At 44.2% G+C, this 24,580-nt stretch overlaps 1 protein-coding gene across 1 annotated transcript in view; it reads left to right on the top strand.

Annotated features, from left to right (window-relative positions):
* LOC144792206 (tyrosinase-like) overlaps positions 1 to 24,580 on the top strand; it is a 190,814-nt gene that overhangs the window by 957 nt on the left and 165,277 nt on the right. The window contains exon 2 of the mRNA XM_078667107.1: positions 3,683 to 3,858. Coding sequence (XP_078523233.1) covers positions 3,683 to 3,858 — 176 coding nt within the window. The remainder of the gene's footprint in view (positions 1 to 3,682; positions 3,859 to 24,580) is intronic.

The raw sequence follows: 24,580 nt of genomic DNA, 5'->3' as shown, positions 1-24,580 counted from the left end.
GGAAAGCGTGAACTACTCCTACCCGCGCTCCTTTGCATATTACCTTGCCCCTGGAGTACTGGGAGTGGCCCGCAGGCCCCTCCCCCCGGGCGGGAACCTCCATAGGATGATGCCCGCCCCCTCAGACCTCAAATATGTGCTCACCGATAATGACCTTACCGCATGTCCCATACCTAATAAATACGACGACCTATGGAAAAATTCTAAAGGACAACTACACTGGCTAATAATAACAGTATCCACGCATAGCTAAAAGGGGAAAAAAGGCCTAACGACACATGGCATAACATTACAGTTTAGTGCACGCATGTTACTCAAAATTACAATATCAACGTATAACTACAAAGGGAAAAAAGGCCTAAAGACACATATCTTCAAATACAGTTCACTTCACACATCATTTTTCTACGAAGGGGAAAAAGTCCTAACAACAGATCACAAAATACAACAACAGCCTACTCTCTCCCGCGGTCCATACCTTTGAAACTTACCATTAAACCGGACATAACGCTGCCTAAACTTTGTACCAAGGGATGGTGGGTGGGAAACAAAGAAGCCCCGAACGCGGGGCACAGCGTTCAGTGAGGGAGCGTCCAGGGACAAGGGGGTCTCCTGGGCGCTCCCCACCTCTTATTCCGGAGGGGCCGGGTGGCCCCTCCTATCGCCCGCCCCCCCCGACCCGGAACCAGTCCATTGAATCCGGGTCAGGAGGGGCGCCGGCCAATCGGCGGTGGGCCGCGCCCAAGGGCACGCCCCCACCGTCGAAGGACCCGAGGGAGAGAGGGGGTGAGGCGGTCGCCGCGCCGCCATGCGTGCGGGGGGGCCGAGGGCCCCCCCTTTTCACATGGTCAGCGACTAGCTGCCGCCCCCCCCCCAATCCGGCACCCAACACCCAGGAACGTGGACACGAGACGTGTTTTACTTTTTGGAAGGCGAGTTACAAACAATCTCCAGCATGCCCAGTAAGGCTGTTAACCGGGCCAACCCCATGGGCTTCCTCTTATCCTTCTGGTGTCCCTGAATACGGCGCCATCCCCTTAAAGCCTTGCGTATCATAAAGGTATTAGTGGGATCCCGGAAGCCCCTAGCTTGAGCGAAGAATGACACTGCTGCCCTATGTCTGGTTGCCGCTGCCACTGAGCGCCCCTCTTTGTGCATCCATTCTAAATAAGCTGCAAACCCATCCTCTTTCGCCCAAAGCACTTCCCACTATGGCCCCAAGAAAGAACAATAAGACAGAAACGCCCCTTCGTAAGCCGTCTTGGTCCTGGGGGCTAGGCTAGCGACCACGAGGTCTTGTAATCTGGGGCACCAATCTGCCAAAGTACTGCTGGGAAGTGTGCTGGCGAGGGGTCTGCTGTGGGGAGATGTTCCCTGAAAACCTGCATTTTGAAGCGAGAAAGGGAGTCAGCAGCATTGTTTAAAACACCAGGGACATGTTTGGCTCTAAAATTAGCATTCAGTTTAAGGCACCGCAGAACAATTTCCTTGATCAGACGAAGTATGAACGGACACCGCGCCCCCTGCTGATTGATACATTCCACCACTGTCATGTTATCTGACCAAAACACCACTGATTGGTTACATAGGTGTTCGGGCCAAACCATCAGTGCCACCCATATTGGAAAAAGTTCCAGGAAGCCAATGTTGCTGAGCAAACCCCATGTGTTCCATTCTTCTGGCCATTGTTGAGCAACCCACCTATTCCCTAGGATGGCACCAAAGCCCACACTACCGGCCGCATCAGTCCATAGACCCAACTCCGCTGACGTCGTGAGCGGGTCGGGCCAGACCACCCTACCGTTAAAATCCTCCAGGAATGCCATCCAAATAAGCATATCCTGGCGAATTTCAGACGATAGACGCGTGCGGTGGTGCTTTTCCTTCAGCCCCCTCATCGCGTGCGCGATGGAGCGAGAGAAGGGGCGAGCCATTGGGATGATTCTTAGTGCGAAATTCAGTTGCCCTACCACCTCCTGTAATTGCTGCAAAGTGACCTTCTCCTTCCGGAGGCATAACTGTAGCGATGTCTTGAATTTGCACACCTTGTCCTTAGGTAGTCTAAAACATCTCTCCATTGAGTCAATCTCGATGCCCAGAAATTCCAAGCAGGTGGTCGGGCCCACCGTCTTCCCAGGCGCAAGCGGGACCCCAAAAGACCGCATGAGCACGCAAAATTCCTGCAATGCCAGTGCGCACTCCTGAGAACCCGCTGTACCGAGGAAGAGGAAATCATCTAAGTAATGCATGACCCTTTGATGGCCCGTCACTTGTCTCATGGCCCATTCAAGAAATGAACTAAACATCTCAAAGTAAGCGCAAGAAATAGAACAACCCATAGGCATGCATTTGTCCATGTAGAACCTATCCCTAAAGGTGAAACCTAAAAGATGTTGGTCCGCCGGGTGGACTGGGAGGAGGCGGAAGGCGGACTCTATGTCTGATTTCGCCATCAGCGCCCCGGGTCCAGTGGCCTGCAATAAGGTAACAGCCTGATCAAAAGAGGCGTACTTAACACTACAGATACCTTCGTCAATGGCATCATTCAGTGAGGCCCCCTTTGGCGCTGACGGGTTATGAATCAATCTGAATTGCCCCTTCTCTTTCTTGGGGACAACTCCCAGTGGGGAACACACAAAATTGTGTACTGGCACTGCAGAATAAGGGCCAGATATCCTGCCTAAGGAAAGCTCCTTGTCAATTTTGGCGGCCACAACAGCCGGATTGTGTGTGACTGATAATTGATTCCTACAGTGCGCACTGCCTGTGTATCCCCCGGCCGGGATCCTAAAACCTTTAGAAAAACCTTCCTGGAGTAGGGTGGCCGCTTTGTGGTCAGGGTATCTGTTCAACAATGGAATCATTGCCACCACATCCACTGGAGTGGGGGGGCGTGACCTGTCTGACTTATAGTGGCTTTCCCCTACCCCTCTGTCCTGTGTTACCTTGCTTGGACCTACAGGTAGTTTCTGGATGAGAGGGGTGCCCACAGGAGGCACATGCATGTCTAAACTTACACGCGGCCCTTGTGCAGGTACGCTTATTAAAATCCCAGCACACCCCTTTCTTCTCTGGCCCACCTGCCCTAAATTTCCCAGGCACTTCACTCGTTTGGGGGGGCCGAAAGGGCTGCTGCGGTCTAGTGAACGCCTTGACCGCACCGAACTGAGGGGGCGGTGCAGTGTCAGAGAACTGTTTGTGCCAAGCCATGGAATCTACCGAGTCCCATGGCAATGATCTATTGAATTCCAATGCCTTCCTAAAGTTGACATCATAACCCTTCCCGCCCTGCCACCTGTGCCAGGACCATCGGGCATAACCCCAGTGGTACCTGTTGTCCCGGGGGGTAATGTGGATTCGATGCCACCCGAATTGGTTTCTCAGTTAACGGCCATGATGCCATGCGGGGCACAGCGTTCAGTGAGGGAGCGTCCAGGGACAAGGGGGTCTCCTGGGCACTCCCCACCTCTTATTCCGGAGGGGCCGGGTGGCCCCTCCTATCGCCCGCCCCCCCCGACCCGGAACCAGTCCATTGAATCCGGGTCAGGAGGGGCGCCGGCCAATCGGCGGTGGGCCGCGCCCAAGGGCACGCCCCCACCGTCGAAGGACCCGAGGGAGAGAGGGGGTGAGGCGGTCGCCGCGCCGCCATGCGTGCGGGGGGGCCGAGGGCCCCCCCTTTTCATGTTTCTTCTGCTGTTGGAGAATGAAATCCAAAGATTCACAGGAGATGAAGATTTTGGGCTGCCCTACTACGACTGGAGCAGGGATAACGGATGTAGTATCTGTACCAACAAGATCATGGGAGAAAGTTTGCCTCCAGCATTCCTCAGTCCTAAATCCTACTTTGGAGACTGGAAGGTATGTATTGAATGTATATCTGATAAAATACCTTCTTCATCTAGATGTCTTTATGCATTATTGGCAAAGGCAAATATTAACTTATGTCAGTAAACCAGAATATAAGGGAGAGAGGGGAAAGGAGAGAGGGTGTGCAGGGAAGGTGAGGCTATCCTGAACATGACCTGGTGTGCCCAGAAGGTATTACATGACATGTGGGGCAGTATGTCAATGACCGATGTAATAGGAGGCAGATGTACTGTGAAATATTCTGTAATGCTGGGGCGTAACCATCAATGGTTCAGCATGTGCAGTACAATAAGTCAGGGGTGCGAGGGACCCATTGCACCCCAAGGGGAGATGAAACACTGCCGGGCAGTTTTTTTTGGGGGGGGGAGGGGGACAATGACGTTATATTAAACAGCGACGAGGTGGTGGGAAGGAAAAGAAGTAACACGTAAGTAGTGCACCTGTAATAACGCAATGCGTGAAAGTGTATTATGGATGCAGTCAAAGAAGGCCGGGATACGGAAAAGTATATGAAAGACCGAGTCAAGCAAGAAGTGGGGAACATAAAGACACCTGTTTGAAAAGTTAACACCAAATTGGGTAAATAAATATGTGCCTGACTATTAGCCAAAACAACAAAAGTAATGTAAATATGGATACATGAAAATGAAAGTGTAAAGTAAACGGGCAATAACGAAAACATGATAAAACTCGGTACATGGGCGACACATGCACTCACAGGCATGGTTTGAAAATAAAGAAAAATTGCTCCCACAAGAGAAATAATAGATGAACACAAGTACTTGGGGGATGCCCCAGGGGAGGATTACGCGGACCACAAAAAAAAGTGACACCGGTAAATGCACATAATATAGAAGCAGGCAAATGAGAGTGACACAGAAGGCAAGCAATGGTAAGTAATGAGCAGACTGTAATCCCACTGTATGTAAACAAAATGTATTGAAAATACAGCATATGCTCTGTCTGGGTGAGATCTAAAAGGCACTTAGGATTGTTGAGTAAAAACTAAGAAGAAAAGAAAACAAATAAGCAGGATGGACTACTGCAGCTGTGATGTGCCAAGGAAATGGGAAAGCTGCATGAGCTTCAGGGATTCTTTCCGAATTAAAAGAATACGCTGTATGTTACTTGAGTGGATACAACCATGGTGTCTGAAAGATGCTGGTGCTATATGGGTACTAGGTGAATGTAGAATGAATGTAGTGTCAAGCAAAGTTAACTGAGAATAATCATAGTTTTTCTTTACACTTTAACAAAATGTATGGGTTCGAAACGACTATGTATAATATGGCGCAACCCAAACTCTGGAATTATAGATAGGGTTACCAGCGATATGAATTCCATGGAATTTTGCCCCTTAATAACTTTGCATCCGTTTGACAAATTTTCGGCAAACTTTCCTGACTTAGTTCCTTAGTTAAATTGGCAGAGGATGGAAAGTTTTGCAGTGTTTGGTCAATGAGGTGCAAAGAAAAAAGGGGGCCCCAAAACAGGTTTTGACCCCAATGCATTTACCTAGACTTTTTATTTTGGACATAGCTGCAAAACAGCTGATAGGATTGTAAGGACATTTCACAGCTATGTACATTAGACCAAGTAGATGATCCTTTTTGCTGTTGCAAGCAATGCTATGAAATTGTTATGAGTTTTATGGGCCAAAACTTAGTGATATCTTTGTAGCACAATACTACTAAAAGTAGCAAAGCAACCCCCCCCCCCCAAAAAAACAAGACTGCATATGTAGAGCTTCTACTTTATTACATGAACAACTGAAAACCCCATATATGATCACATGCTAATGGAAACAAATAAACAAATAAATAACAAATAGAACACTTCTTAATCTACATAGGTTTTCTTTGCATGCTCTCTGGCTCACAAAAATACAACTGTGGCCAGCACCCCAAACAAAAAACTTTTTCCTTATGCACTCATGTGCCACAAAATGGAAAAGTGATCTAGCAGTTGGCTATGCAAACTACTATATTAATGACATGATAATTACCCACTAGTAATCCAAAAAATAATCTCAATTTTTGTAACAAAAAGGAATGGCTTTCATTCACTTTGGCCTTCTTATGTTGCACAATCCTACTAAAAGTTGCAAGAAACCCCTAAAATAAACTTGAATACATATGTAAAGTTTCAGAATCACTACATGAACAACTAAAAGACACATTCATAGTTACATGATTACATAAACCAATAAACAAGTACATAACAAATACAGTGGATAAAAAGAAAGAAATCACATTAAATATGATTGCCGCTCTATAGTTATAGTTAGTATTCCCAGAAATAGGAATTCTTAAGATTTTTGCTCTCTATTAACCATTTGGTGAATTACCACAAAACATTTCAGACCAATGTCATTTTCTACATTTTGTGATAATGTACATTTTTGTGGTGAATCCTTGAGTGGGTGCCAAGATAAACGGGGGTCTCAAAGTGCACTTTCCACCAATGCATGTTCCATAGACTATTGTATTTGGTGTAGGGATAAAACTGCATAAATGGCAATAAACCTGAATCAAGCAAACACAAGTAGATGATGGGCGGAGCGCAGAAACTTTTCAGACACTCACCCCCAGTCACAGATCTGGGTTGAATCCATCATCGTTCTTTAGGTCACTTCGGCACCCCAGTTCAGACACAGCTATCCCTCATCATCTGGGTACTCTCAAACTTCGAGACTACTAATACCCACAGCAGACCGGAAGATGCTTTGAACCTGATCTGGGGTATATCAGTGAAAAAAGGCTTAGATATGAAAAAAAAAGTGTCTCTGTGAGAACTGAATCTCTGGTCTCGATGGTGGACTGATGGGAACTCTTTCACGTTGAGGAGTTTCCCCTGGCAAGATTTCACATTTGCTTCTGAACACATTAGTTCTTACTTCGAGGATACATAATTTAGTTAGTCCTGTGACCCACTGCTATTTTCTGTTGGTATACATGGTAATTAGGGGGCATAGCAGGTTTGGTAGTTAAACTTCCCCTAGGACCCTCCTCCCCCAGTGTTTTGTTGTCAGACACAGCTATCTGCAAATCAGTCTTGACCGTGTGCCTTATGGGAACAGTCCAGCCTGAACTGACAAGCCATGTCTTCCTTGGACCCGATACAAGCATCCTGGGACCGGTTTTGGGTAAACAGCCCTCTTCAGCCAAGCTAGCTTGAGTCCAGTGGCAAAGCGAGCCAGGGACCCATGCCTGGGCGAATATATGTCATTACATCGCATACCAATACCACGCGTACCATTACAACGCGGGTATTACTATGCGATCTCAATGACAACGACATGCCTTTACGTCGCAAACTTTTAACACGACTATGCCTTTACCACGCATGCCATTACAAAGCAAAGGCATGCGTGGTAAAGCTATACTCATGGTTAAAGTGTGCATGGTAAGTGACTACCCTACCCCTGCACAACCCTCCGACCCCCAGTCCTCTCCCTACAATAACACTACACTATCCTGCACAACCGCCCAACACTACCCTAAAGCATTACACTACACAAACACTACAACACTACCCTAAACCCTAAAATACTACACTAGACAAACACTACAACACTACCCTAAACCCTAAAACACTACACTCCACAAACACTACAACACTATCCTAAACCCTAAAACACTACACTACACAAGCATTAAAACACCAAACCCTAATGCACTACACTACACAACACAAACACTACCCTAAACCCCAAAACACTACACCTACACTACAACACTACCCTAAAACACTACACAAACACTACAACACTACGCTAAACCCTAAAACACTACCCTGCACAAATACTACAACACTACTCTAAACCCTAAGACACTACACTACAACATTACCCTTAACCCTAAAACACTACACAAACACTACAACACTACCCTAAAACACTACACTACACAAACACTACAACACTACACTAAACCCTAAAACACTGACACTACCCTAAACACTACATTACACTTCTCAAACACCTGAAAACTATCCTAAAACGTAAAACACAACCCCACTACCCTAAACCCTACAAAAGTAACCCCCAAGCGCAATCCCCCTTACCTCACTCTCCTTGTGGTTCCTCTCTCCTGCTTCCAGCGTCGTCTGAGGGGTGGTGCACGTCGTTGTGAGGAAACAGCCTCAAAAAAATGTTACGGAGTACAGCAGTACTACCTAGAAAGTACAGTGATGCTTACAAAAAATCAAAATAAAGAAATCTTAAAATGTTTTTAAAACTCTAGAATACACCACTATTTCAGAAATATAGTATACTACGGTGTATTTTCAATTTTTATCATGTTTAATTCTGTAAAATAGTGTATTGAGTACCATGGGAATACTGACAAAATACCGCACAAATACTGCATAACTAGAGAAACATTTTTTATAAAATATGATGATGTATAAGCGCAGAACTCCGTAAACCTAATTGAAAAAACATTAAAAAAATATAAATACATTTTCATATCTATTATCACTTTAATAAAGTGGTATTAGGTAGGGCAGTACAATAAACCTACTACTCACCTATATCTAAGGCTCTAACACAGATAACAGCTAAAGTGTAGTGAAAACCATATGGCTGCCTTTTCATATTAAAACCATCCATTACTCAATTATATACTTGTTTGTCATCGCCTTGTGGCAAGGTATACTGAAAAGTTACCAAGGTATACCGTGGCCTAAAATATAACTAAGGCCTAGCCGTATTATTGTATTGCTGTACCCTTGTGGCACATGTTGTGTTACTCAATATGGACCATACAATATATAGGTCAGATTTACCAAGCACTGCAATGCTACCATGTGTGGTCCTGGGTTGATAGGTAAATCTAGAGTAAGGCAAGGCAGCACAATTCACAGTTTTTGCATCACTATGTATGCCATAATCTACATTGCTGCTAAATTTCACTTTCAACTGTATGCCACTCCACTGTACGCTACTACACTGAACACCACTTCACTCTACATTAATCCACTGTACAAGAGTCCACTGTTGGAGAACCTGACCTTATGGGCCAGGCGGCGCAGGGCACGCCTAAGATCTCCGAGTTCACCTGCCTCGACCGACAGAGACACGAGACACTCCGTTAGGCGTAGAAAAGTAGTTTTATTAGCTGCAGCTAAGCACAGTTATCTAAGAAGTACCACACAGGTAGGTTCTCAAGAGACTGCCACTTCAATCCGTGGCGCACAGTCTATTAAACAACACAAGTTTACAATGACAACTCCCAATATACACAAAACTGACAAATAGGAATAGTTCGAAAACAAGCTGGGGAGAGGGGTTGGCCTAACGGCTAAGGCGCTCGACCTCGGACCTGGGGATCTGGGTTCGAGTCTCGGTATCGACGCCAAAAAACCCCTGTGATTCGGGGCAAATCACTTAATCTCCCAGTGCCTAAAATGAAAGTGTGTCCTAATGTAACGCAACTGGTGCTATGTAAAGCACTCTGATAACGGATTCGGTTCGGTTCTAGTTTGCGCTATATAAAACTGCAAAAAAAAAAAAAAAAAAGAAAGCTATCGGATGTCTAAAATACACCCTCCTTTCAGACCCCGTGTGCTCTCCTCCCCTCAGGTTAATCAACACTAGTGCCCGTAATTCAATTTGCAAGTGGCAAAACATGTGTAGAATGCTTCAAAAGAAGGGCTATGTAACAAGAGAACACACAAAGAGAATAGTGAAGGGCAGTTAAATAAGATAAGGTAGAGAAGAATGGTGGGACCCAAACAGTGGAGTAAGACATGGATTAATCTGTCTAGACACAGCTTTGCGAACTCGGCCAGACCCTGACATCAGTATCTCACACAAGGACAAAGGTTGTTCTTTAACGGGAGAAACATGGAACAGCTGAAAAAGGCAGAAAGACCATTTTACCGCGTTATCCGTGCTGCCTGAGTGAGGCAACATAAAATGGCGACTAAACACAAAATGGCGGCTGTAGCGAAGCGGGGCCGAAAACTACGTAACCTCAGACCCTCCTTTTGCCATACTCAGGCAATGCACAAAGGAACTCATGTTAGTCTGAGTCAATATCAATGGTCATGAGATCATTGAGATGCTGTTGCTCCATCATCTTAATATGTTCTGTCTGCTGCGCTACTGGTTTGGAGACACAGATCGTGGCACAAAGTCCACAGGTGGCTGGACCACGTTGTAGACAAAGACAACAAGAAAAGACGAGTGCTAAAATCATTCCGAGGAAAGTTAACACTTTCCATCCCCAAGTGGACAGTAGTCCCCAAAACCATCCCATCACAGACCAATCTCCAGTATCTTGGTGAATAGACTCAGAGATGACATGTAGCTTAGAGATGGCTTGGTATACTGTAGGGGCATTGTCAGGAATTTAAATGCAACAACTGGATCCAATCAGTTTACAGACTCCTCCTTTATCTGCAAGGACTATGTCTAAAATCATTCTATTCTGTAAAGTCATAAGTCGATCCGCCTGAAGCTCATCAGTCAAATTCTTTAATGCTCCAGAAGTCACATTGATGGTAGCATCAACCACGCGGACCGACTGTCTGATATTTTTGCTGTTAGACATCGGACCCCAAAAGGGAAGAAACCCTTTCAGAAAATCCCCTCCTTCTTGTCCTGCTGTATCTTCCGAATCTACAACTCCTCTAGCAACTCTCTTTTTATGATAATCAGCAGGAGCAGTATATGTAGGAGGGAGGAGAAAAGCTATATAACACGTCCTCGAGAAGTATGTGGGAAGCCATGTATAAGCTTTGTCATGACAGATAAAATATGTACCTTGCGATGCCACCAATGGTGCGGGGGTAGAAGGAGTATATCCAGCAGATCAGCAGTGGCATACAGTCTACACGAGAGGCAGCTTAATTACCGATATACGGAAGACTGATCCGATCATACCGCAAGGTCAAGTTGTAGAAGACCCGTACACTGTATGCACTCAAGACGGGATGCAATCCAACCGTTTATCATCGATATAAGAAACGGTAACCCAGCCGTAAAACCACACGGCAATACAGACAACCTGGACTCCCCGCTTTCCACCGAGGAAGTACATGTTGTTAAGAATCGTCCGGTTATCGCTGGAAGTATAACCTCATAACCCAAGAGTGTAAACTAGGGATACATTTATCACTCACCTATAAAAAACGAACTGTGCTGACTAAGGCTGAAAGATAACCAACATTGGATCCAATCTCCATCCATAGTCCTAAAGGAAAACGGGCTAAATAAATCCAATGTTCATATATTACTATCAAAGAAAATACATCGATAAACTCTCACAATATATAACAGAGCATCGTGATGGTACAGTCCTGATGAAGACACAGTCTACGTGTCGAAACGCGTTGACAGGAAACCATCTATTAGTTGTAGTATTTTAGTTGAATATTCTTTTGTTCATCCATGTATGCATACGCAACGATATAATGATGTTTTATCAAAGTTTTATTAACAAGTAAACGATTTTATCAAATGATTTTCTAAACTATATAAAATTAAAATACACTTTTACTCTGAAGCAGTTGGATACTAGTATTAATTATGTCATGTTTTGCCTTGTAAATGATGCCAGTTATTAACCTGCGTGCCTGGGTACGTTAGTTTGCAAATATGGTAGAAGGAGTATAGACATATGTATGGGAGCAATTGCTCCTCTCTTGCTTAGTTTTGGTATTCTGGCCATTTATTTGCAAGCACAAACGACCTCTTTGGGGGTAATACCCAAATCGGTGTAGAACTCTGTTGCTTAAGCTTGTCGGTGAGGCTGAGAGTATAACGAGTTATATTCCACCCATCGTATGCTCTCTTCTCGTCTTTGGGAATCTTGATAATGTCAGCAATCTTTGCCATCATTACAATACCCTTTATCAAAGAACTGTGACTGAAATCCACTCCACCATTATAGGATCCACCAGAAGGATATCGAAGTAAGTTCTGGTATGCATTGGAAAACATAGCCAGATAGGCCCAAGCAGAACCTTCGTATGAAAAGGGGAGGACTAGATACTGCATTCCTCTTTGTGTATTATGTGGTATGAGACCACAGACCCAACAATAAGTAACATTTACTATCAATTGATGCTGGTGTAACAGTTGAATGAATGAATTATTAAGATATTCCATTCTTCTCATTTGCTCGTGGTCTGGGAGTGAGTAAAATGTATGCGGAGAAACAGTAGTAGAGGGATTTAGAGGGGCAGAAGCGGGAACAGGTACCAACTGCAGGACGTGAATAAGCCATCCTATGCATGCTAATAAACTACATAAACATACCAAAACACATAGTGCTACGCCACAACAACCAAATAATAATTTCCTATAATGAGCTCTCTTCATCAGTTTAATATCATTTCCTTTCCCTGTACTATCCATTACTCTAAAGGCGTTGCTCACGATAATCTTCCTTAATCACTTGGCTGTGATTGTGTTAGCCGTCCTATGACACTGCAAGTCCTGTTGACCTAGTCACTATTCAGGTCACAGCTCAAGACTCCTACCGTGACCCTGCAACTTGATGGATAAAGGAAAAAAAAGGAACGTTTCTTTATAAACAGAATTAAAGGAAACCAAGATTAATTGTCTTTAGGAAATCTCTTTCTCAGATTGTATCGTCTCTTTCCAGGCGTTGTTTGGTCCTTGAATAAATGTTCGGGATCTGTAGTGTTAAGTCTCAGATGCACAGGTACAGCTTCCTGTAAGACGTCATTGTCTTCCTTCTCTGATCTAGTCCAATCCAGGCGTGCACTGCTGAACGGTACGAAGCTGGGTACCTTCTCCAACTCACTATCACCGATAACTTCTCGGACCCACTGGTCATAAGGTAAAGGCAATGGTACCCTTTTGCAATGCACGCCATGGATCCAATTTTTCTTTCCCAAGACCTTGACAGCTGTACGAGTTGTGAGTAACACTTGTCGTGGCGGCCCCAAGCGAGGTTCCAAGTTCTTTTTCCTCTGGAAGTTCTTCAGACACACCCAGTCCCCAGGCTGGATGGAGTGTCCGGGATCTGAGGAGGCCTCCGGTATAGCGTTTTGGACCTGTTGACGAATAACATGCAATTTAGTGGTGAGATCATGCAAATAGTCAACCAACAGCGGGTATGGAATATCTGAGTGCTTTTTGGGTCTATGGACTCCCCAGACATTAGCTGGGCGTCCGAACACAATCTCGTATGGGCTAAGCCCCAAACGAGAATGAACAGTCGTTCTAGTTGAAAGGAGTGCCAAAGGCAAGGCATCAGGCCAAGAAAGGCCCGTGCTGGCCTGAATCTTTGCTAACTTAAGTTTGTGAGTGCCATTATAGCACTCTACCAGACCTGCTGACTGAGGATGGTTTGCCGAATGAAATTTCTGTCTAATGCCTAGACCCACACACACCTTCTGCATAATTTGACCTACAACTTTACTTCCATTGTCACTCCAGACAATGCGCGCCAAACCAAATCTCGGGAAGAATTCTTTCAAAAGTATTTTTGCAGTGGACAAGGCAGTGTTGACCTTTAGGGGGTAGGCCTCTATCCATCTGGAAAAGGCACACACCACCACCAGGACGTACTTGAGATTATTAAAGCGTTCCATATGGATGTAGTCTATTTGCAGTACCTCGAATGGGTACGTAGGGGGTGCAAAGTGACCTGCTGGAGTTGGTGTTCCCTTTCCTGGATTGTGCATCAAACAAACAATGCAATGTTTCACCACATTTTCTGCACATTTAGGAATACCCTCATTCTGCCATACTGGAGCTAAAAGCTTACATATACCCCTTGTATTAATATGGGCTGGTCCATGAGCCATAGTAACTATAGGCAGTACATACGCATCTGGTAGCAACCATCGTTGATGTTCTGACAATTCCGTCCAACATCCCATACTATCCAACATTCCCGTACTCTCTCTCCACGTACTTAATTCTTTCTCTGTGGCCTCCTTCTGAATCGCTTTCACACTTTCCACTGTGTCTTCACACATACCAGCTTCTGCAACCCATCTAGCAGGACCTGCAACATACATGCGACTTTCAACATTCCTCGCTGTCTCCTTCGCTATCTCGTCTCCAAATGCATTTCCTTGACCCACGTCATCAGTAATCTTTTTATGCGCACTGCACTTCACAATCGCTATTTGAGTAGGCAGAGCAAGTGATTCAAGAAGGTCAGTTACCAACTGACCATGCTGTATCTTGGTGCCGTGGGAGGTAAATACTCCTCTTTCCCTCCACAACCGACCAAAACTATGGGCAACGCCAAATGCATACTGACTGTCAGTGTAGACAGTCACTCTTTTCCCTTTCGCCAACACACATGCTCTTGTTAACGCAATCAATTCTGCAGCTTGCGCGGAATTATGCGAAATGCGTGCAGTTTCTACCACGGTGTACAAAGTCATTACTGCATAAGCAGCTGTAGTTTCGCCATTAGGAAGTTTGAAACAAGACCCATCTACCCATAGGATCCCATCCGGATCCACAAGTGGTGTATCCTTCAAATCTATTCGGCCCTTCGTTTCTACTTCAGTGCGAAGAAAACAATCATGCTGATCTTGTACATGGTTCGCATCCAAAATGGGCAACAATGTTGCTGGATTCCGAACATTACATCTTTTTATGTGTATATGGCTAGCTAGAAGTGTCAACTCATATCCAGACAAGCGAGCACTCATTAAGTGCTGAGTTTTCGTCCTGTTAAGAAGAGTATCTACTGCATGTGGCACCATAAAATTAAGAGTGTGATCTAACACTAGTCCAGCGGATTGACGAATAGAAGTTGCCGCTGCTGCTGTTGCTCTAAGGCAACTTAGTAATGCCTTAGCTACTGGATCTAATGTTGCAGAAAAATAGGCACACAGCCTTTGTTTGTCGCCGAATTGTTGCGTCAGTACTGATAATGCGCAATCTTCCCTTTCATGGACATAGAGCGTGAAAGGTGTACTTTAATTTGGAGTACCCAACACAGGAGCAGAACACAAGGCAGTACGTAAATCTGAAAAACTCTTTTGACATTCATCAGTACAAGGCAGAGGGTGGGGCGTATCTTTAAGTGTAAGTGCCAACAGAGGTTTAGCAAGTAAGGAAAAATTTGGAATCCACTGTCTACAGTAAGAGGTAATGCCTAAGAAAGCACGCACTTCTCTTTGTGTGGATGGCACAGGCATCCGTGCAATTGCATGAATACGTTCTTGAGTCAATCGCCTGAATACGTTCTGGAGTCAATCGCCTTCCCTCCTTCGACAAGAGATGACCTAAATAGGGCTACCAACTTCTTGTCGACAATATTGTAACTTGGAAGATGATACTTTATGATGTAAATCAGACAAATGTCGTAAGAGCGACACAGTTGCATTTTTACAGACGTTTTCCGAATCAGCAGCGATCAACAAATCATACACATATTGGACAAGAGTAGCACCTGAGGGTAAAGAAAAGGTGTCAAGCTGAGACTTTGGAGCTTGACTATATTTGGAAGGACTTTCACAATAGCCCTGAGGTGCGCGTTTAAACCGGAAGCTTCGGCCTCCGAGAGAGAAGCCAAAGAGATCTCTACTTTCTTCAGCAATAGGAATGCTAAAGAAAGCATTCTTCAGATCAATAACCGAGAACCAGACCGCTGAAGCAGGAATCATAGTAAGCAAGGCTGTTATATCTGGCACAACAGGAAACTGAGGGACAACAATTTTGTTGACCTCTCGAAGATCAATTACAAAACGGTACACAGGTGGCTGAGAGGGATCAGTACGTTTAAGAATAGGCAAAACAGGGCTATTGCAAACATTCCCTCTAGTCTCTTCAATCACACCCTTCTGAACCAAATCATGAACAATGGCCAAAAAAGCTCTCTCACCATCACTAGATATTTTATATTGAGGAACACGTGGCATCTTAACATTGTCTTTAACAGTAATCACATATGGTGGAATTTGCAATAAGCCAACATCGTTCGGACCCGTAGCCCAATGTGTAGTAGGAAGTGAACGTAATTCAGGTGGTAGCTGTTCTTTAGATACATACATCGGGGAAGTCAATTTATCACCCAAGGTGAGGTGCACACCAGAGGGTGAACAATACAGTGTAGCATGTAGACGTTTCAATAAATCCAACCCCAATAAATTCTCTCCGCATCCTGTTGTTAAAAGGAGTGGAGCTACCAAATCGTATGGACCAATGGAAATGGGCAAAGGACAAGAAATAGGATTTGAAACTGGGGCGCCAGAGAATCCCACAGAAACATTTGTTAAGCCAGACAAAGGTGCCCCAGGGAGTTTAGAATGCATTATGGAACTTCTCATAGCACCAGTATCCAAGAGAAATGGTTCTGTAACACCTAATGTCATAACATTAACATAAGGACCTTCCTGATCTACTGGAAATGATACGACTCCCTTACTTTGCCTATGGCTGTCCTAGGTAGTATGAAAATCAACGTCCTCATTATCGAAACAATAGTCATCATTGTAGTATTGTGCAGATTGAGAATTCTGCGGATTAAAGTAGTTTGTAGAATCCTGAGGGGGAGAGGGACGTCATTCCTGCATCGACGCACCACGACCCCTACCTCTGCATATGGATCGAGAATCACCACGACCCCGTGACGCTAATGGTCCACCATACCGCTGTAATAAAATTGGACAAGTATTCTTAAAATTACCATCTTCCTTACAGTAGGCACAATGATTAGGGCCCAATGGAACTCGTGGAACTGAGGGTACTGGCTTCTGTAACAACCTCTGAAACTGCGGGGGCTGTGGAAATTGGGGCTGAGCAGAACGAGGGGGATAAGCCTGTTGCAGAAGAACCTTTGTTTTTAAGTCCTTAGTCTTGTTCTCCGCTTTCTCCTTATTTTCTTTATCCCTATTCTCATAATATTGAGCAGTAGCCAATATCTGAGCAGTGGAAGAGACAGCCCACAAACTTTCTGATTGTTTTAATTTATGCGATAATTCTGGAAGTAAATTAAAAACAAATTTGTCTACGAATAATCGCTGTCCACCTTCAGTACTCATGTCTTGCCCACTATGGTCGATGAAAGTCTCCTCGAAACGAGTAAAGAAGTCGGAGACACTTTCATCCGTCTTTTGCTTACACGCCGCTAACTTATCCCAATTGACGCGCACCGCAGGCATCATAGTTTTCATCAAATCTATTATTCTTCCAGGTAATTCTGTAATCAAGACATCCGGTTTGGCACCACCTACTTGTCCTGCATCCGCAGCTGTAATGGCAGCCCAATCACCACCTAAGGCTGCAGCATGATCCTGCCTACGAATCTTGGTCCATATTGCTTGTGGGACTATATTTCCCATAAGTAAGTCAATATCTGCCAAATTCATAATACAAGCGTCAACAGTCTGAGACAGCTCCTTATAATACCCAGCAGGATTCTTACGGGGGTCTGGTAAAGACTGTTTAAGTGCCAATACTTCTGACCTTTTCCAAGGGTCATGCACCCATATACGCTGAAAATGAGCGGGTACACCAGGATTAGCACCTGCTTTGGAACCTCATCTCTCCATATCGGAGGAACTTCTCGCATAGGATATTGTGCCATCTTACGACGAACCGCAGGATCGGGCTCAAGAGAACTTTGAGAGAAAAAGGCGGATCGAAAAGTAACAAGCTTTTGAATAGCATGTTCTACAGCAGGACCCACGATAAGTCCCTTATCGAATTGATCCTGTATTTCGAATAAGTCCTGAGGAGGTGAATCTAGATCCACGTCTCCCCATTCTTTAATCAGAGTATTGCACATAACATTAAATACGTATCTCTGTGTGGGCACGTTCCATTGAAGGAAAGTATCTAAAATATCACGTACACTATATTGTACACTACTCATAATCCAATTCCTAGCAAGAGTATCTAATTTAGTCCGTTCTTCCAAATCCGGAAACTGACTACGGGATTGTCTCCTAGACGACGCAGGAGAAAAGTAAAGAGGCCCAAGAAAAGACGACAAAAGACCTGAAACAGTATCGACTAAACGTCGTCGAGCTGTAGGGGAATCTGACACCAAAACAGAAGACAACGTATTCTGTAAAATAGACGAAGAATCTGTAGCAAAGGAAACGACAGATGGGGAAGGCTGAGGCACAGGAGATTGGGGTACAGATGTCGCTGGTAAAGGGGGCGGAGGTGGAATCACAGGAATAGGCAATTGTGCAGGAACTAAAGCAGCTGGATTAACAGCAGGCTGCAACGGTGGTACATTAGCACCTAACACATAAGATGGAGGTAATGTCAACAAATGGGACATAAAAGAATCATCATCAGGAGTTTTATTCTTTGATACAGTAGGTAACACAGGATAGCATCTATCTATTGCCATACGATGTTGTCTTTCCGACACCTCAATCACCTGGTCAGCTTCGTCATTTTTAAATTGCTGGGCAGCCTGTAAAATCGACATACTCTGCTCTTTCTTATCTTTCTTCATTTGCTTAATTTCTTTCTGTTTGGCTTCCTTACGCCATAGGCGTAAAGAGTCAAACATTGCCGGCCGGGCTTTTCTCTTGAATAGAATCACGTCCAAATTATCTAATATATTGGGCTCAAAAGAACCATTTTGTGGCCACTGTAAAACACCATCTTTCTTAGTGTATCGAATCCATGTTTCATCAAAAACAATAGGACCCAGGCCATGTTTCGAATACAGCTCGTAAGTAGGAGTCCCAACTGGAGGAATCGGACAAGCATCCTCCAGCCGGGAATGCCTAGAACAACCAAAACAACAAAATTTCTTAAACTTACTAAATCCAGGCATTTCGTAACAAACTGGACTTCCTTACAAACGTCAAGGGATTTTCAGACAATAGAGTCACAGCACAAGCGTACTTACCCCTTGGCTTCGGTTAGCGCGCTAATCGAATAACAAATACAAAAACAAAGAGAGTGGGCGCTACCCACAAATACTTAACTAAATGCTTTTCTCACGCCAACAGATGTCCGTCTAACGTCTCGCGATACCAATCATCACCAAAGGCCCAAGGCAGGTCGACAGTCAGGGTAGCAGTCGTCAGCAGCCGTCGGGAAGGAGTAGCCACGCCTCATAAGACCTTCAGTCCACTTCGACATGCAGGGGTCGCTCACGTGGTTCGCGAAATCCTCCGGAATTTCCTTGCGAAGCTCCTCACGACTCTCGGGCAAAACTACTACCGCTGAAGTCGCCCACACGTTGGGCCACCAATTGGAGAACCTGACCTTATGGGCCAGGCGGCGCAGGGCACGCCTAAGATCTCCGAGTTCACCTGCCTCGACCGACAGAGACACAAGACACTCCGTTAGGCGTAGAAAAGTAGTTTTATTAGCTGCAGCTAAGCACAGTTATCTAAGAAGTACCACACAGGTAGGTTCTCAAGAGACTGCCACTTCAATCCGTGGCGCACAGTCTATTATACAACACAAGTTTACAATGACAACTCCCAATATACACAAAACTGACAAATAGGAATAGTTCGAAAACAAGCTATCGGATGTCTAAAACACACCCTCCTTTCAGACCCCTTGTGCTCTCTTCCCCTCAGGTTAATCAACACTAGTGCCCGTAATTCAATTTGCAGGTGGCAAAACATGTGTAGAATGTTTCAAAGGAAGGGCTACGTAACAAGAGAACACACGAAGAGAATAGTGAAGGCCAGTTAAATAAGATAAGGTAGAGAAGAATGGTGGGACCCAAACAGTGGAGTAAGACATGGATTAATCAGTCTAGACACAGCTTTGCGAACTCGGCCAGACCCTGACATCAGTATCGCACACAAGGACAAAGGTTGTTCTTTAACGGGAAAAACATGGAGCAGCTGAAGAAGGCAGAAAGACCATTTTACCGCGTTAGCCGTGCTGCCTGAGTGAGGCAACGTAAAATGGCGACTAAACACAAAATGGCGGCTGTAGCGAAGCGGGGCCGAAAACTACGTAACCTCACTGTGCACCACTCTACTCTATCCTATTACACAGTATGCAACTCTACTGTACGCACTACACTCTATGCTCTTTCACTTTACGCACCTCCACTCTACGCCACTTCAGTCTACACTACTCCACTGAATGTCACTCCACTGGGCGCTACCCCACTATATGCTATTTCACCCCACACCATTCCAGTGTATGCCACTCCACTGTACGCTAATCTACTGTATGCCACTCCCCTCTACAACACTCCACTGTATGCTATTAGACTGTATGACACTCCTGTGTATGTTACTGCATGCTACTCCACTCTACATGACACCAGTGTTTGGCACTCTATGGTACGCCACCTCGTTCTATGCTATTCATTGGATGCCACTCCAATGTACGCCACTCCACTGTATGCTATTTGACTGTACCCCACTGCACTGGACACCACTCCAGTCGACATTACTCCACTGTACACCACCCCAGGGTATGCTACTCCACTATATGCTATTACACTCTCCGCCACTCGACTCTACAACACTTCACTCTATAGCAGTCAACTCTACTCTGTTCCACTGTGCACAACTCCACTGTACGCCAGCCCACTCTACACGATTACACTCTACGCAACTCCACCCTTAGCCAGTTCACGCTACGCTATTGTACTGTACTAAATTCCACTCTGTGCCATTTCAGTGCATGCCACTCCACTGTATGCCACTCCACTACATGCTACTTCACTATATGCTATTCCACTCTACCCTATTACACTATACGCCACTCTACTCTAGGCTACTTTATAGTTAGAAAAACATCAATTATAACTTTAACTTTAGAATTTCTAAGGAGCGAGTTATAGTCAATGTTATGTGGCGAGTGAGGTGACTACACTGTATGGAGTTGTGTGACTTTTTGTAATTTGAAGGTAGTGCGTAAATTATCTATAATTATAACTGTAACTTTAGAATTACTAATCATTGTGTAGTTTAAGTTGAATTGTTATTGAAAGAGTAACTAAAGTTTTTCTAACTATAACTTTTTATTAAGAAAGATAAAATCCCTGGAACCGTAGTTACAAGTGGTCCATTCTCCACTCCGATTTTTTTAACTATAACTTAGCCCTAACCTTTGGTTTTGTTACTGATTTTTTTAATAAAAACATATTTCAAGTCATAATGTTGAGTTTCATTCAGTTGAGTGATGTGAAGTGTCATAGAGTTTAGTGGAGGACAGTCTCATAGCGTGGAGTATTGTAGAGTGTAGTGGAGTAAAGTGTTATATAGTGGAGTGGTGTGTCATATAGTGGAGTGGAATGTTGTAGAGTGGTGTAGTGTGTTGTATAGAGGAGGGGTGTATCATTCAGTGGTGTTGAGTGGAGTGCTGTACAGTGGCAGAGAGTCTCATGCACTGTTGTGTCATATAGCAGTGTGTCATATAGTCTCACTGCAGTGGACTGTGGTACAGTGGAGGAGAGAGTTGTGCAATGCAATGTATGGGAATAGAGTGGAGTACAGAGTTGTACAGTGGCGTGCACATGAATAGAGTGTAGTAGAATATCAGAGAGTGGTTTAGCGTGTAGTAAAGTTTCGCTAAGTGGAGTCATATACAGTGATGGAGAGTGTCATAGAATGGAACAGCATAAAGTGTCGTAGTGTAGTGTTGTACAGGGGAATAGAGTGGAGTGAAGTAGAGTGAAGTGGCCCAGTGTACAGTGAAGTAGAGTGTTATGTAGTGGAGTGATGTGTAGTATAGTGGAGTGGAGTGTCGTAGGTTGGTGGGGTGTGTTGTACATTTGTATGGCATACAGTGGAATGTCATTGACTGCAGTGTCCTGTAGTGGAGTTTATTGTATGTTGAGTGTCATCGAGTGGAGTGTTGTATAGTGGCCTAGAATGGAATAGAGTTTTGCACAATGTAGTGGTGTTCAGTGGAGTAATGTGTCGTATAGTTCAGTGTTGTCGTGTGGAGAGTTGAACAGTGACAGAGAGTCTTGTACACTGTAGTGTCTTATAGTGGTGCACAATTGTGTCACTACAGTGGACTGTGGTACAGAGTGGTACAGTGGAGGAGAGTGTTGTGCAGTGCAGTGTACTGGCATAGAGTGGGGTACAGAGTTGTACAGTGGAGTGCACAGGGATAGAGTGTTGAAGAGTATCGTAGAGTGGTTTTATTTTGTAGTGGAGTTTTGTAGAGTGGAGTTATATATAGTGGCGGAGACTATCCTAGAATGGGATGGCATAGAGTGGAGTTTTGAATGTGGTGTAGAGTGGGGTAAAGTATTGTACATTGGACGAGAATGCAGTAGAGTTGTGTGGAGTTGTTTGTGATAGAGTGGAGTAAAGTATAATAGAGTGGAATGTTATGTTTTAGAGATTACTGTGAAGTAGAGTGAATATGCAACTGTATGACACTCTACCCAACTCCCTCTGCACCAGTCCACTCCACTTTACTCCATAAAATGGAGTGCCATATCATACAGTGGAGAGTACTGCCATGTTGTAGATTGTGGGAAAGTGTTGTAGAGTGGAATATAGTGGATTGCCACGGAGATGATTAGAGAGTTCTACCATGGAGTGGAGTGCGGTATTGTGTGGTAGAGTGGAGTGGCATACAATCCCATACAGTTGAGTGGCATAGAGTAGCGTAGAGTGGAGTGATGTAGGGAGTTGTGTAGCGGCATAGAGTGGAGTACAGTTCTATAGTGGTGTGTAGGGGCAAAGAGTGTAGTACAGTGTCATACAGTGGCATACAGTGTAGTAGATTGGACTTGAGCAGAGTAGAGTGGAGCTGCATAGAGCGGAGTGTCATACAGTTTGTATAATGGGGTAAAATGCTGTTTAGTGGAGTTGAGTGGTGTAGCATACATTGGAGTAAAGTGTCATAGCGTGGAGTGACATATCATACAGTGAAATGATATTCGGTGTTGGTGACTGTGGGAAACTGTCATAGACTCAGTGTGGTAGACTGTGGTACATTGAAGTGGCATAGAGCGTTGTTGTAGAGTTGAGTGGCATACAGAGCAGTTGAGTGGAGTGACAGAGTAGAGTGGTGGAGTAGGATGGAGTTGTGTTTTTTTATAGAGTAGAGTGGAGTAAATTATGGTGGCATGTCACAGCAGGAGTTGCATAGTGTTTCGTGAAGTGTGGTACAGTAGCATGAAGTAGACATCAGTGTTTATAGTGACACAGACTGGAGTAGAGTGTTGTACAGTGGAGGAGCATAGACTAGAGTAGAGCTTGGTAGAGTGGAGTGGTACGTTGAAGAGTGGAGTAAAGGGTCGAAGAGTGGAATAGACTCAACTGGTATAGACTGGAGTAGCGTAAAGTACATGTGTTATACAGTGTTGTGTCATACAGTGTCGTATCTTAGAGTATCGTGGAGTAGAGTCGGATGGCGTAGAGTGAGTCGAGGTACCACTTTTTCAACTTGGAATAGTTTTCCATTACATGCTTTTAACTTTTATTTTACTTGACAAAATTGTTGACAGGGACATCTTCTTTTCGATGGAGGCAATTCAGAACCTGTTCTTTCACACTTCTAGAAATTTAACTACAACATTTTAATCACTTCAAGGACCACATGATCATTAAAGTCTTCCAAACCCACATTAGTCCTAGAGTCATATGTGATAGGTGGCCTGCCAGCCAGACAATTACACACTTTTTATGGTGAAAGCAAACACTTTTGCCCTGATTATGTGTTAGACATAGTGGTAATCATCTCATACTAGTGATAATGGGCCATACATTTACAGAACTGTCTGATCACTAGTTAAAACCGCATGTGGTATTCATCACATGTGCTAAATACCGCATGTTTGTAGTCCAGAAACATATTTTTTCCTGTGTGCTATTTACTGCTTGTGATATTAACCACAGGCACAAAATAAGCCTTTTGGTCAATAACTCAGAATTACACATATGAGAGGTCATCTAAAACCAGTGGAAAATACCTCCAGTCAAAAATAGATAATAAACATTCCTAAAAGTGTAGGGAATGAAAGAAAAAAACCTGTAAAACAATGCATAAAAATAAAACTCGCACAATAGAATAGAATAGAAGGGCATTTCTAGAGCGCATGGCTACTCGGGAGCGTCCCAGCGCTAATAGCATTGCATTCCAACTTTAAACAGCCTTACGGGAATAGATACGTTATAAGTTGCCTTCTAAAGATTAATTAGACTCAAGGCGGATATTGGTCGGTAGTTGGTTCCATAATTTAGCAGCATTGAATGAGAAACGATGTCCACGGCTTCGCGTTCTTTTTATTTTGGTATTACTGCCAATAATGTATTGTCTGACCTAAGAGATCTCTTCAGATGGTAGTGATGAATGATGCTTCTGATCATATATGGGCCATTGCGTGAAAGAGCTTTATGCATAATACACAAAGCTTTAAATTGGACTCTTTCTTGAATGGACAACCAATGTAATGATGAGAGTGCTGATTTAGCTGAAAGTCGTTTTGGTGTGTTATGAAGCAGGCGAGCGGCACAATTTTGAAAAATCTGTAATTTCTTTATAGTTTTCGCTGGGGCTCCTAAATATAAAGCGTTAGCATAGTCCAGGCATGACAAAGTCAATGCCTGGACTAATATCTTTTGGAAAAGGAAGCACGGGAAGGATCTTCCTAATCATTCTTAGAATTCCGAAGCAGCTAGCTGCTACTTTACATGCCTGCTCATTGAAATCTAACTTAGAAACAAGCCATACCCCTAGACTCTTAATATGATCTTTAGGGACAGGGGAGTCCCCAAACATCTGGGCCAAATGGATCCCATAGTCAAAGAAGTGGGATTACCCAGAAACATGACCTCAGTCTTGGCTCCATTTAGCTTC

Source organism: Lissotriton helveticus, chromosome 11, assembly GCF_964261635.1.
Source record: "Lissotriton helveticus chromosome 11, aLisHel1.1, whole genome shotgun sequence".
Taxonomy (NCBI): Eukaryota; Metazoa; Chordata; class Amphibia; order Caudata; family Salamandridae; genus Lissotriton; species Lissotriton helveticus.
Note: the sequence above shows the minus strand (reverse complement) of the source record. Positions and strands in the feature narration are given on the sequence as shown.